Source organism: Hakea prostrata, chromosome 5 (genome assembly GCF_041222555.1).
Source record: "Hakea prostrata isolate BN-2017 chromosome 5, UWA_Hpros_2, whole genome shotgun sequence".
Taxonomy (NCBI): domain Eukaryota; kingdom Viridiplantae; phylum Streptophyta; class Magnoliopsida; order Proteales; family Proteaceae; genus Hakea; species Hakea prostrata.
The window spans coordinates 56,370,248-56,383,305 of NC_142604.1; the positions used below are offsets into that span (position 1 = coordinate 56,370,248).

At 39.7% G+C, this 13,058-nt stretch overlaps 1 protein-coding gene across 2 annotated transcripts in view; it reads right to left on the reverse strand.

Moving 5' to 3' along the window:
* Positions 1 to 1,851: 1,851 nt before the first annotated feature.
* The window catches only part of LOC149016699 (mraW methylase family protein), an 89,768-nt gene continuing 78,561 nt past the window's right edge, over positions 1,852 to 13,058 (reverse strand). The window contains exons 5-7 of one of the 2 annotated variants that reach the window (XM_089154768.1): positions 3,764 to 3,956; positions 2,937 to 3,455; positions 1,852 to 2,797 (exon numbers count right to left, since the gene is read on the reverse strand). In XM_089154768.1, coding sequence (XP_089010894.1) covers positions 3,064 to 3,455; positions 3,764 to 3,956 — 585 coding nt within the window. In that variant the 3' untranslated portion in view covers positions 1,852 to 2,797; positions 2,937 to 3,063. The remainder of the gene's footprint in view (positions 2,798 to 2,936; positions 3,456 to 3,763; positions 3,957 to 13,058) is intronic. The other variant, XM_089154769.1, reaches the window with a different exon arrangement.

The following is a 13,058-nucleotide window of genomic DNA, read 5'->3' on the forward strand; positions in this document are numbered from 1 at the left end:
GAGATTACGGTAATTTAGAGTTTGAAATAAAAAAATATTTTTAGCCAAGAGTAATTTGGAGTTTTAGAAAAATATTTAACGGTAAAAGTTAAATTTAACCGAGAAAGTTAACAGAGGGGAGGTGTTTGATATATTTGCTAGGTAAGAGGGGAGGTAAGTGATATTATCCAACTAAGAAGGGGTGTAAGTGCTATTTGTCCAGCTAAGAAGGGGTGTAAGTGATATTTGTCCAGCTAAGAGGGGAGGTAAGTGATATTTACCCTATTTATTTTAATTGTGTCTTTTATCTATGGTTTTATTTAGTCCCACATCGGGTTGAGAGGATCTGAGTATTTGGTTTATATATAATAAGGGCCCATGTATTATTAATTTGTGCGACACGAACCGAGCCAGAATCCTGTTGTGACCCTACCATGATTATATAGATATATAAATATTAATATTAATATATCTATATGACTTGGGACTTGAATTTCGTGTTCATTCTAGACACTGAATTTCCTCCTCTTTCTGTCTCTCTCTCTCCCTAGCAGTGAACATTACATACACCTTAAGTAACCTTTCTGGGGCTCAAGCACAAATCGGGGTTTCTTCTCTCTAGAATAATTGTAGGGGCTCAAGCACAAATCGGGGTTTCTTCTCTCTAGAATAATTGTAAGGTCAAGTGAATTTGCAGATTCCTCAACAACATTTCAACAGAGTATAAGCTTGATCCTCATATTGAAGACCTGTAGTTGGTTGTTGGCTGCAAGTGCATCCTAGGGCTCTTCAATGCGGTCGAGCTGATGGATATATCCTGGGGCAAAGAGCTTGAATTCTACACGAAGAAGGGGAAGGGTACGGGAAGTGCTGCTTGAGTTCTTTGTGTTATTTTTGAACAATTGTTTTCTTATTCATTTACCTTCTTTTTGGGCTTTGTTAAGATGACATACTTTGCATCATCTTTATCTAATGTTATCAACTAATTAGAGTTAGATTCCCCCCTCACCCCGCTCAAAACTCATAGTTATTAAATACGCATATTAATTGTCATATTAATACAAGTATTTGAACGTATTGTTGAAAAAACGACATTTTCCTGTACATTAAACACACTTAATGCCATACCCGACTTCCAAATGTAGCCAAATTGATTTCGTTATTAATTGCTGTTATGGTTAGCGTATTAATTAGCACACTAATTGTTTTTTTTATTACTTTTAAAACAATAAATATATAATAGAAAATAGAAACTCAAAATCCGACTTATTCCCATAGTTTCTTTTTCTCTTCTATTTTTCCTTCGCTCACAAGTGATCTCTCAAAACCCACAACTTGCTCATCGTCAATGGTCGCATTTGTTGGTAAGTAACTTCTTCTTTCATAAACTATTTATATAGTGTCTTAGATTTTCAATTTATACCACAAACACTTTGTTCAGAATGTCAAGATAAATTACAATGGATTTAGATATGGAGATCAAATTTAACTCTTAAATACCATAGAACAACCACACAATATGTCTTCTAAGTACGTTTTGTAGCTTTGACTTGCTCATGTTATTTTTCAAGGCATCAATTTCTATAGCATTGGAAGAGCAAAACCCAACAAACTGAGCAATGTTAGTGAGAAATTAGACTTGAAAGAGATGACTTTCTTTCTTTTTAGTTTCTTTTTTCACCCTCAATAGCGTGCATCTTTAGAAATATTTAGCTGCATTTTTAGGAAAAATAGTTAGAATTAAAGAAGATATACCCAAAAACAGAAAGTTCGAATTAAAGATAAGTTACCCATGCATTCATTTTATTCTTATGATATTTGATACTCCAATCTACAGTTTTACTACCCATTATTTTTAGTATTCTTTTCACATATGATTGTAAAACACAAACGCCATTTGACATTGATAATTAAAACTTTTTTTTGGGTAAATATAATAGTTTGTAAATTTAAATGGTTATGTCATTATGTGACAAATGAATTTTTTTTTAACAATGTTTTTTGGTTTTGTCAAGTTATGTTCAAATGTTTTTTTTAATATATTTTCCCTGTCTATGTAGAGATCCGAAAGAATGAAAAGGGTCTCAAATTAGGTTTTTGTCAATTGATATTAAAGTTTTTATTTATTTATATAAACAAAAAAGTTTTAAATTAATTGCAAAAGATTAATTTACTATTTATTTATAAAGAGACAAAACCCCCTATTCCCTTGTATTTGTGTTCCCATACTTATTCAAGTTATTTGTATTAAAATACACGTAAAATATGATTACCATACATGACTTATTGAGCTGATTTATTGGAAACATATCATTTGCTGTATGACCTTATTAATTGCCGTTCGTATTCGTACCCGAACTAACCCAAATTTACTAACCATGCTCAAAACACCAGTGTGCCTAATTGGCATCTAAAGAACTTGAAAAAAAGAAAAAAGAGGAGTGATGTGGCAAAGGCAAACTAAGAGAAGCTACAAGAACTTACCGTAACAGGAATGCTCACAAACAGATTTACTCAATTTTCACAAAACTTGTCAATCAACCATAAAGGAAAATGAGACAGGCCCTAAAATACATTTAATTTTTTTTTTAAAGAAATTATAATCATGGGGGAACCAGCCGTATATACTACATCGAGGGCTCATACTCACAGGGCCCACGTACACAGCCAAGAAACTACCGTCAGATCATATCCTTTTGCCCATGGCTCACACCGCATGGCCAACTTGTATAGTCTGATTTGTTGCCACTACAGCCACATGGTCCCATATGAGGAAGCAGACATCCACACCAATAGCTTTGTTCTCTCTATGGAAGAACTGCAAATATGCGTTTAGTATGAATATGTGCATCATTATTTAGTAATCTAGAGGATGTCAGTATATGCAAGAACAGGGAGGTGAAGTAATAATATTCTTGGCAAAAACACAGTTCCCTAATAACAACGTTGTAACTTACCCAGTCGAGATATCTATTCCAAGTTCCGTCATGCCTCAGTTCAGGAGTGGTAGACTGAAACTCACAGGTTAACCCGAGGAAATGATTATATGAAAGTTCCAGTCAATGAGCTTGACATATTCAGGCCTCAAACCTTCTGAACTACTCTGAGCTTTGCACTCCTACACCTACGATTCAACCTTTCTTCCTCCTCAGAAGGTGTTATTGGCCTCTTTGTAAGAATGGTGCCTCTTCTACCTTCTATTTTCTGTTTAATCCATGTTTCTCCTACATTGGCATCCTTTCCCTTCCTTGCATTTCCATCTACATTTCCACTCTTATTGTCAATGATGTCAAGAAATGTTTGTTTCACAATCCTGTCCTCCAAGCTATGGAAAGATATTACAACAAGTCTACCCCCAGAGGAAAGACAATCAAAACAAGCATAAAGTGCATCTTCCAATGTCTGGAGTTCATTGTTAACTGCAATCCTCAAAGCTTGGAATACCCTGGTTGCTGTCTTTATCCAGCCGTTCCTCCCTGGAATTTATTTATAATGATACGCAAGTAAAATAAATGGTGATTTAACATTCACTTAATAGAAAATTATCAATTAGTTGATTTAACATAAGCAGCCAGCCATTGCAGAGGGTATGAAACAATAGGCAAAATTGAGAAGAAATGAACAACCCACTCACCAAGGAAAATAAATGAAGCAGTATAAGAATGAACTAAAGTTAATACCGGAGAAAAACATCGAACTAAAGCTCCAAAAAACAGAAAACTGTACAGGCAAAAACTAAAGTGCAGTTGAGAGGGGGGGGGGGGGGAAGGGGGAACGAATCTACCTCCAGATGCAGGGAAGGTTTTCTGAATTAGGTCTACTAGTTCGCCAGTGGAATGCAAACCTCCATCTAAACGCTCACCAACAAACTTATTCTGAAGAAGCTGCCAATTGCTTTCCTCTCCATACTCGCGTAAAATTCGTCCAACTTCAGCCTCTGGCCAAAAGTTTAAGATGTCTTCTGCTCTCAAACTTGCCTGTTATTAATAGTTGATCAATTGCGAAAAAAACCATTAAGATTTCTTGTAGCATATTGAAGTAAGAATTTCACCTAGCCCCTCCCCCCAACCACACCAAAAGAAGCTCTCAGCTAATTAGCCAAATTTCCCCCTTTATAACCAATCACTTTCCCATGGGGAATAAATTTGAATGTGAACATTAAGCAGAAGTGATGTACTAACTAACATGTATCTATGTTGTTACATGCAACAGTTACATATTTACATTTGTTGTAGAACAAGAAACATAAAAGATAATCCCAGATAGCAAGAGCTGGCAGCGAATACAAGATAATTGTGTAAGTAAATATAAACTTTCACCCTAATTGTCATCTCTCCTTTTCCACCTGCCATGCTGCACTGTTACCACCAGCAACACAAACCCATCCCTTCCCTGCCCCATCGCCTCTTCTCAGCCCTCCCAGGGGTTGCTGCACCCTCAACTTCCTTCCAAATGACCGAGGGTGCCCATACTCAATTCTATCATCAAGCAAGTGGCAGTGAAGTTAGACCCCTGCATTCTCAAAAGAGACCACTGCATATGTACGAAATTACAATTAGATCCCTAATCTAGTTTGGTCCATGATTTCGGTTCAATGGTTCAATGGCTGTAAAGAGGTTGTTTATGTAGTCGATTTGAAAAACAAACGAATGATGGCTGAAAAAAGGTGCTCTGGTTTCAACAACAGTGGCGGAACCGCGGAACCAAGAGAACGATGGTGGAGATGGTCTGGTTGGCAAAACGATGAGTTGCAAGGGGTCGCGAGAGGGTTGCAGGTGGTCTGGGAGGCAAAACGAGGGGTTGCAGGTGCAGCGATGAGTTGGACGTGAGTCATTAAGGGCTGGAATGTGTATAGGTGCAGATGCGATGGTGGTTTCAGGTCTACGATGAGTCGTTAAGGGTGGAATGGGTATATGTGCAGGTTCGATGGTGGTTTCAAGTCTGATTTCAGCTCTGCGATGGTGTTTGGTTTCAGGTGGTGTAGCAGCAGCAGAAATGGAAGATGAAGAACTGATGCGGTGGCAGTTAGGTTGTAGGTGGTGTAGCAAATCGAGAGAGAGAGAGAGAGAGACCCTTGTTGTTTTCTCTCTTGTTTTTCTTCCCTAATCGAACTTAGGCTCTAATGCCATGTTGAGAAACACGACTATGGTAGAATTGCTTCAATGGATCAGTGTGATCTCAAACCCTCTATTTATAATAAAGTGGAAATAACACTATTACATAAATACCTTACTTGGGTAACAAGAAATAGAAAATTACATGAACAAAAACTCTAATAGAGTTGAAATCCCAGTAGAACTCAACCAACAAATCAAGGAGAAATTCCATAACCAAGCATTCATCTATCTCCCACTTGTCTTGTGCCGTACCAAGAGAAGATGGCTTAATAGAAGTCCCGTGACGATGGTTAGTAAGGGCATAAGCACTAACAGTAAGGGAAACAGAGTGAGACCAACGAAGGTAATTGGTTTCACTAAGCTTAACAGTGGTCATCTGGGAAAAAAATCTCAAACCTGAGAAATAGAAGAAACGGGAGAATCCTCCATACCATATGTACTTGAAGAGGCGAAGGTAACTGAATTGGCCATTGCATAGGAAAAATTCATCTAAGAAAATAGATTCCACAAAAATAGGAATCTCTGGCATGAGAAAAGTGCTCACCACCAGGAAGAAGAAATGAATAAGCGTTTTTTGTTAGGAAAAATATTTCAGAACATAGGAAAACAAGGGGATGGCCTTAGAAGCTCTTGCAAAAATGATGTGATGGCTCTTGGACCAATTGCAAGGGCCAGAGGGCCTAACCGATAGGCCTAAATGGATCACAAAGGTCTTGCAATCCTTCTAGGACCTAGCGATTGGTCTGAAAAACTCTAAGAAAGGAGGCTGTAGTGGTAAAAGGCTTAAAGGGAGGTATCGACCACCCTAGGAGAGTTACAGATGAATGGCAACACTCCTATGAGTGATCACAATAGGCTTTAATGGTTGAGGGTGAAGCTTGATGGCCCTAAAGGGATTGCAGAGGTGTAGCAATCCTTCTAGGACCTATTGTTGGGATTTTTGAAGATCTTGGAGCCGTAATTAGTGATGCAAGGGTTGTAGGTGGTGTCAATGGTGTCTAGAGGTGGGCGATGGCTATGGTGCTATCGTGGAGGCAGTACGATGAAAAAGAGAGGAGAAAGAACGGCAGTGCTGCTAGGGTTCAGATTAAAGACGGCTCTAATACCATGTTATAAGATATAGAGAAATCCTGACTTGTGCCTGAGAGACACAACATGGTCTTTATTTATACTAGTAACTTATCAAAAATACGTCAAATCTTTGCAGTTGTGGCCTTTTGGGAATAGTATAAGGAGAATAAAATCAATGATCTTAACAAGACAATTCTACCCTTATTGAAATAAATAAGACTACTATTGCCCTTGCAACAGCATCCTAAGTAGACTACCAGCCCTTGCAACACAAAATAACTAGTTTGACCAGTCCTTGGTTTAGGCCTCCAAACTGGGTCATATCAATCCAGCCATGCTAAGGCTACTGCATCAGCTCTCCTTCTCTTCAAAGTTTGGAGGATCAAGAAGACCATCTGAAACAACAATGTTGGACCTTCAATACTTTGGTATTGTGATTGTATGCACAAGTATTTTTGTACCCACAATGTTGGACCTTCTTACCAAATAGCATGGTTGACCAAGAAGAATACAATAGACCTTCACCAGGAGGACAACACACTGCACTGTGTCATTCAACTCACCAACAGAATAGGTGATCAAACACAAATCAGTAACCTTGAGTTTAGTGTTGTTCACCAGCTTCATTTTATGGGGATTAGATGTGACTTTTGTCTGCAATCCCAGCTTGCGAACTGCTTCCTCAGAGACAAGATATTTGTATAATTACCGCTGTCAATCACCATTGTACGTAATGGTCCAGGGCTGGAAGGTAGTGCTACAGAGCCAAACTTCACCCTCAATGTCTTTGTGAGTGTTAAAAACAAGATGATAAACATAACAAGGGCATTGCTTCACATCATTATCATTGGCCTTGCTCTGTCGATAAATCAACTGTTTCAAGCCCAAGCTGCTATTTTGGAACAGTAGGGATAAAATTATCTTTACCAATGTAAGCTACTAAATGGTTAGGACTCTGAGCATTGATTGTCCACAGCCTCTACACCTGAAACACCGATTGGTTGAATTTGGCATCACACAAAGCAAAAGCATATCAAAACCATGCCAAGGCGGAGATACCGTTGGCTAGGTCATGAAGACTCCGCTGAATTGCTAGCTTGTGGCAAGGAAATCAATCCGACTTTTATTGAGAAGAAGAATCTTGGGGCAAAAGCTATCACCTCTGGAATATGCGTAAGGATAATTTCTTCCATTGTAAGGTCCCCCTCAAAATTTTCACAACCTGATATGCCGGCTGAACTAGTTCCTCCACGTGAGGAATTTGTTAGTAGCACGTACAATATTTTCCTATGGCAAGCCATTGCTAAATTGTGGCACCCAGACATCTTCATCCCACTCAAACCCAAAACAAGTGGCTAAGTAATAGAAATTGGCCACATACTCCCCAACTCACAAACTATCCTGTCTCAACTACACAAATTTGAATTGTACGCACTACTTGAACCAGGTGATTGGAATCTTCAGTTGGCATCTCTTCCCTTGTAGTACCTTTGCCAAGCCATCAAGTACCGTTTGTTGCTGGAGTTTTTTGATCCACTAGACTTGACCATGGTTTTCGACTTACCCTCTGCAAATACTGTCTTCCTAGCCTCTATCAAGTTATAAGGAAGAAAAGAAAAGGCAAACCTGGTGCTAAAGACTTCTGCACAAGCAGTGCCTTCTTTTTTTTTTTTTGGGGGGGGGGGGGGGTTGGGCGCAATTTTCCTATGCAGCCTTAACCCCACAATTTTTGCTAAGAGGTTGTTTTCATACTGTTGAAGTAATGGGCTGTTTTACTGTTCACGTGAACAGTAACATGAACAGTATCATGCCTTGATGCTTGCTTCCTTTTTTAGATATGCTACTCTACTTTCTATTTCTAGTGTAGGAATATTGCTACACAAGTTTTGGGAGTTCCTAGAAAGCATAGTTTCTATTTTCTGCTAATTACTAATTTCAGAATACTAGAAAATTTTGTACAACTCCTTTCTGTTTTCTGATAATTACTAATTTCAGAATACTAGAAAATTTTGTACAACTCCTTTCTGTTTTATGCTAATTACTAATTCAGAATATCAAAAAATTTTGTCCATGAGTCGTACTCTTTATTTCCTTTTTAGTCTTGTCTCTCAAGTTGTATGCTAAGCACTTAAATCCTATAAATAAAGGAAGTTGCAATTCTAGTTTTACTTTAGCCAGAATCACAGGCTTCTTTTGTGGTTCTCTCTTCTCTATTTTCATCTTTTTCTTCTCTCTTTTCTTTTCTCAAGTTCAAACATTGTTTTGGTTGTTTAAAGCTTGATTTTTAACATGGCATCAGAGATTTTTTTAATCAAAAAAATGTTGTTCTCAGTGTTTTCTTTCGAAGTTTTTTTCTTTTCCCCCAGTTCTCCTTAGTGTGCAGCCACCTAATGCTGTATCTAATGTACTGTCAAGTTTTTCATATGAACTAATCTTCCTACTTATTACCTTACCTTTACAGATTCCAGAACTTGGATTAAATACAGATTTGCTTCCTACCTGCATTACCCTTTCTCCCTTTTTTTTTTTTTTTTTTTTCTTTTTGTTTTTTAAACATTCTACTTCAAGTTTTGGAAGGCTGATTCAAGTGATATCTACTTCAGTTTAATGTCTTCAATTACAAGTGACGCATCTTCTTCAGGAGACTTGTCTAAAACTCTAAGAGATGATGTAGCCAAATCATTTGCCGATTGCAAAATATTGAGACCGGCGCTTCCACATCCATTGGTAGTTATGCTGCAACACTTTCTCATACAGATAAGACAACACTTCTCACTTCTACTCTTACCCCTTGGATCATTGACTCAGTGCGGATGTGACCTTTTTTAAAGATACACCTTATTACCCTAGTCCATCTATATCTGTTGAAAATCCTTTTTAGATGCTGCTTCCCCTATTCCTTCTATGGTTCCTTCCATTGGCAGTGTCCCTATATAGGTTTATCAGCAGTTACGTAAGTTGGCAAAGCACATTGTGGATAGTACTGCTCCTCTTGTAAATACCAGCGACTCTCCCCTAGTGGAGACTGAAGTTGGTTACACAGATGTTCCCACTTCATCCTCTCCACCAGCGGATTCTTCTAGTGGAGATCCTACGCCGACTTCAAATGACTTGCCAATTACTTTGAGGAAAGGTACTCGTACTCGTACTTTATGCTCTGACATTGCTTACCTTGTTTCCAATTTGGTATCTATTTCTCATTGACCTCCTCATGTCCGTTGCCTTGCACTTTCTTTATCTTCTATTCATATTCCAACCCATCACACCAAGGCCCTTAAAAACCCTGCCTGGAAGGCTGCCATGGATGTGGAAATGGATGCTTTACAGTCTCGTAATACTTGGTCCTTGGTAAACCTACCTTCTAAAAAGATGTGGTCCTCTGTCAATGGGTGTATACAGTAAGTATCATTCTGATGGTACGGTTGAAAGGTTAAAGGCCCGCTTGGTGGCTAAGGACTATACTCAAACATACGGTGTGGACTATTTTGAAAAATTTTCTCGTGTGGCTAGACTTAATTCTGTTTGTGTTTTGATTTCTTTAGCTGTGAATTATGACTGGCTTGTATTTCAGCTTAATATAAAAAAATACCTTATATGGTGATCTTCGTGAAGTTGTTTATATGGAGCACCCTCCGGGGTATGTTGCTCAGGGGGACGATTGTGTTTGTGTTTGCAAACTTCATAAAGCAATTTATGGCCTTAAACAGCTTCGACGACCTTGGTTTGAGAAATTTAGCAAGATTGTGGAGTCCTATGGATTTGTACACTGTTATTTTGATCACTCTATCTTTGTTAGACGATAGAATGGTTGTGTTGTCATTACGGCAGTTTATGTTGATGATATTATTCTTTCAGGCAATAACGTTGAAGCCATTTATATAGTCAAGGCACACCTACAGAAGTGTTTCCAAACCAAAGAGTTGGGTGATCTATAATATTTCTTCGAGATTGAGGTAGTCTGCAATAAACAGGGAGTTAGTTTGTCATAAAGAAAATATGTCTTAGATCTTTTGACTGAGACTGGCATGCTTGCTTCTATGCCTAGCAACATTCACATGGACCCTCAGTTAAAGTTAGGACGAGATTATGGTGATTTGTTGGATGATGTCCATCGTTACAAGAGTCTTATTGGGAAACTTATTTATCTTATTGTTACTCATCCTAATATTTCTTATTATGTTGGTATGTTGAGTCAGTTTATGCAATCTTCAAGGAAGGCTCATTGGGATGCAACAATGCGAGTTCTTTGATATCTCAAGAGTACGCCTAGGAAAGGGCTCATCTATGACCACATCAAAGTATGGACTTGGTCACCTTTTCTGATGCGGATTGGGTTGGATCTGTCACTGATTGCCGGTCTACTACATGTTATTGTACCTTCGTTGATGGAAATCTTATGACTTGGAGGAGTACGAAGCAATCCACTATTTTTCGTCTAGTGTTGAAGCTGAGTATAGGGCTATGGCCCACACTATTGCTGATATAATGTGGCTTCATTCCTTATTAGAAGAGATGGGGTTCGCAACTTCTGCTCCTATGAAAATGTTTTGTGACAATCAGGCTGCCACTTACATTCCTAGTAATCCACTGTTCCATGAGAGGACGAAAGCATATAGAGGTTGACTGTCATTTTGTGTGTGATGCAATCAAGAAAAACCTTATAGAGACTCCCTTTATTAGCTCTACTGGCCAGCTCGCTGATCTCTTCACTAAAGCTCTATTTCGACCTAGTTTCCAGTCTATTTGTTACAAGCTAGGCATTGAGACTCGTATGCTCCAGCTTAAGGGGGAGTGTTGAAGTAATGGGTTGTTTTACTGTTCACATGAACAGTATTATGTCTTGATGCTTGCTTCCTTTTTTAGATATGCTACTTTACTTTCTATTTCTAGTGTAGAAATCTTACTACACGAGTTTTGGGAGTTCCTAAAAAGCATAGTTTCTATTTTCTGCTAGTTACTAATTTAGAACTTTCCTTTTTCTGTATTTCTATTTTGGACAGATTTTAGGAGTTAGAATACTAGAAAATTTTGTCCATGAGGTGTACTCTTTATTCTTTTTTAGAGGACAAGTTTCTTTTCTCTCAAGTTGTATGCTAAGCACTTGAATTCTATAATTAAAGGAAGCTTGCAATTCTAGTTTTACTTTAGCTAGAATCACAGGCTTCTTTTGTGGTTCTCTCTTCTTTATATTTTTAATAAATAATATATTAAAGCAACAGGCAGAACAGCATGAGAAATACAAAGCAGGAAGGAGAAAGAGGGGGGGGGGGAGGAGCAAGGAGCTCAAGAAGAGGGGGAGAGAGTGCAGTTGAGGCCCCAGAAACTAACAATTAACCTATTTCTGGGGTTGTCGGCAACAGGGGGATGGGGAAGGGAGAGCAATCTAGAAGAAACATCAAAGAAGATGGCTTTCCAAATCAAATCTAAGGAGCGAGATTTGGGAGTCCATCTTCGCAGGTTGCGCTCCCACCAAATGTGATGGATGGCGGCACTGAAGACTAACTTGCCAAGGCGATCACAAATGGAGTTACTAGCAAAGTTCCTAGAGATCCAAGACCAATCACGAACAAACCCGTATGAGCGTCTCGAGCGGGGCCAAATAGATGCAAGGACTCTATCCCAAAGGGGGCGGGAGAAGGGGCAGAAGAAGAAAAGGTGGTCAATGTCCTCAGAACCACTCCAGCAAAGGGTACAACTAGGGTTGGTGGGGATGTGGTGGCTAATGAGGAAGGATTGGGTAGGGAGGGCAAGGTTAATAGCTCTCCAAAGGGTGAGAGAATGGCGGGGGATGTGACATTTGAACCAAACCAAATGGGACCAGGGAGTGGGGACAACGGAGGAGGCTCCATGCAGAGGAAGTGGTGAAGGATTTGGATGGCGAGGGGGACCAAATGGTAGTATCACGGGGAAGGTTCAGGATAGGGGGAAGAGAGTTCCAGACATAAGCGAGACTGGAGTGGGGGAGAGGGGACCAGGCCCCGAGGGAAATGAAGGAGCCAAGGGATGTAGTCTTAGGGATGCGGGTCTTATAGACTGAGCGGGGGCCAAGAAGAGTGAAGAGAATGCCCAACGGATGCCAAGGATCAAGCCAGAAAAGGGTGGAAGAGCCAGTCGAAACTTGGATAGAAATGGCGGAGAGAGCACGGGGCCGGAGGAGAAGTAACTTTCTCCATATCTAGGAAGGGTATGAGGGACAAGAAGCAGTCCAAAAGGAGTCTTGTTTGAGAATGTAGGAATAGACCCAAGAGACCCAAATGGAGTCATGCTTGGTGGCAATCTTCCAAATGAGTTTGAGGAGGCATGTCGAGTTAACATCAAGGATGCGACGGATACCTAGGCCACCCTCAGCTTTAGGATGATAGATCGCAGCCCAAGAGATGGGATGAAGGAATCTGGAGAGTTCTTGGCCTTTCCAGAGAAAAGCACAAAAGAGGGACTCCATGGACTGGATAATGGATTTGGGGAAGGAAAAGATACCACCCCAATAAAGATAAGAAGATTGGAGGACAGATTGAATGAGCACCACTCTCCCAGCAAACGATAAAAGCTTACCTTTCCAGAGTTGGAGCTTTTTCCTAATATGATCAAGCATGGGGGAGCAATGATGGCAGGTGAGCCTGCCGGGGATGAGGGGGAGACCAAGGTAGGTCACAGGGAAGGAGCTAGGATTGAAACCTGAGAGCTGCAGAAGAGAGGCTCTGGTAGAATCCGAGACACCGGAGAGAGGATTTGCTGAGGTTGACACGGAGGCCAGAAAGAGATTCAAAGAAGGATAGGGAGGAAAGAATGGTGGAGATGGATAGATGGTCAGCATTGGAGAAGATCATGAGATCATTTGCAAAGGCGAGGAGGGTAAGGTTAGTGGATCGAAATTTGGGGATGGGAGAGATG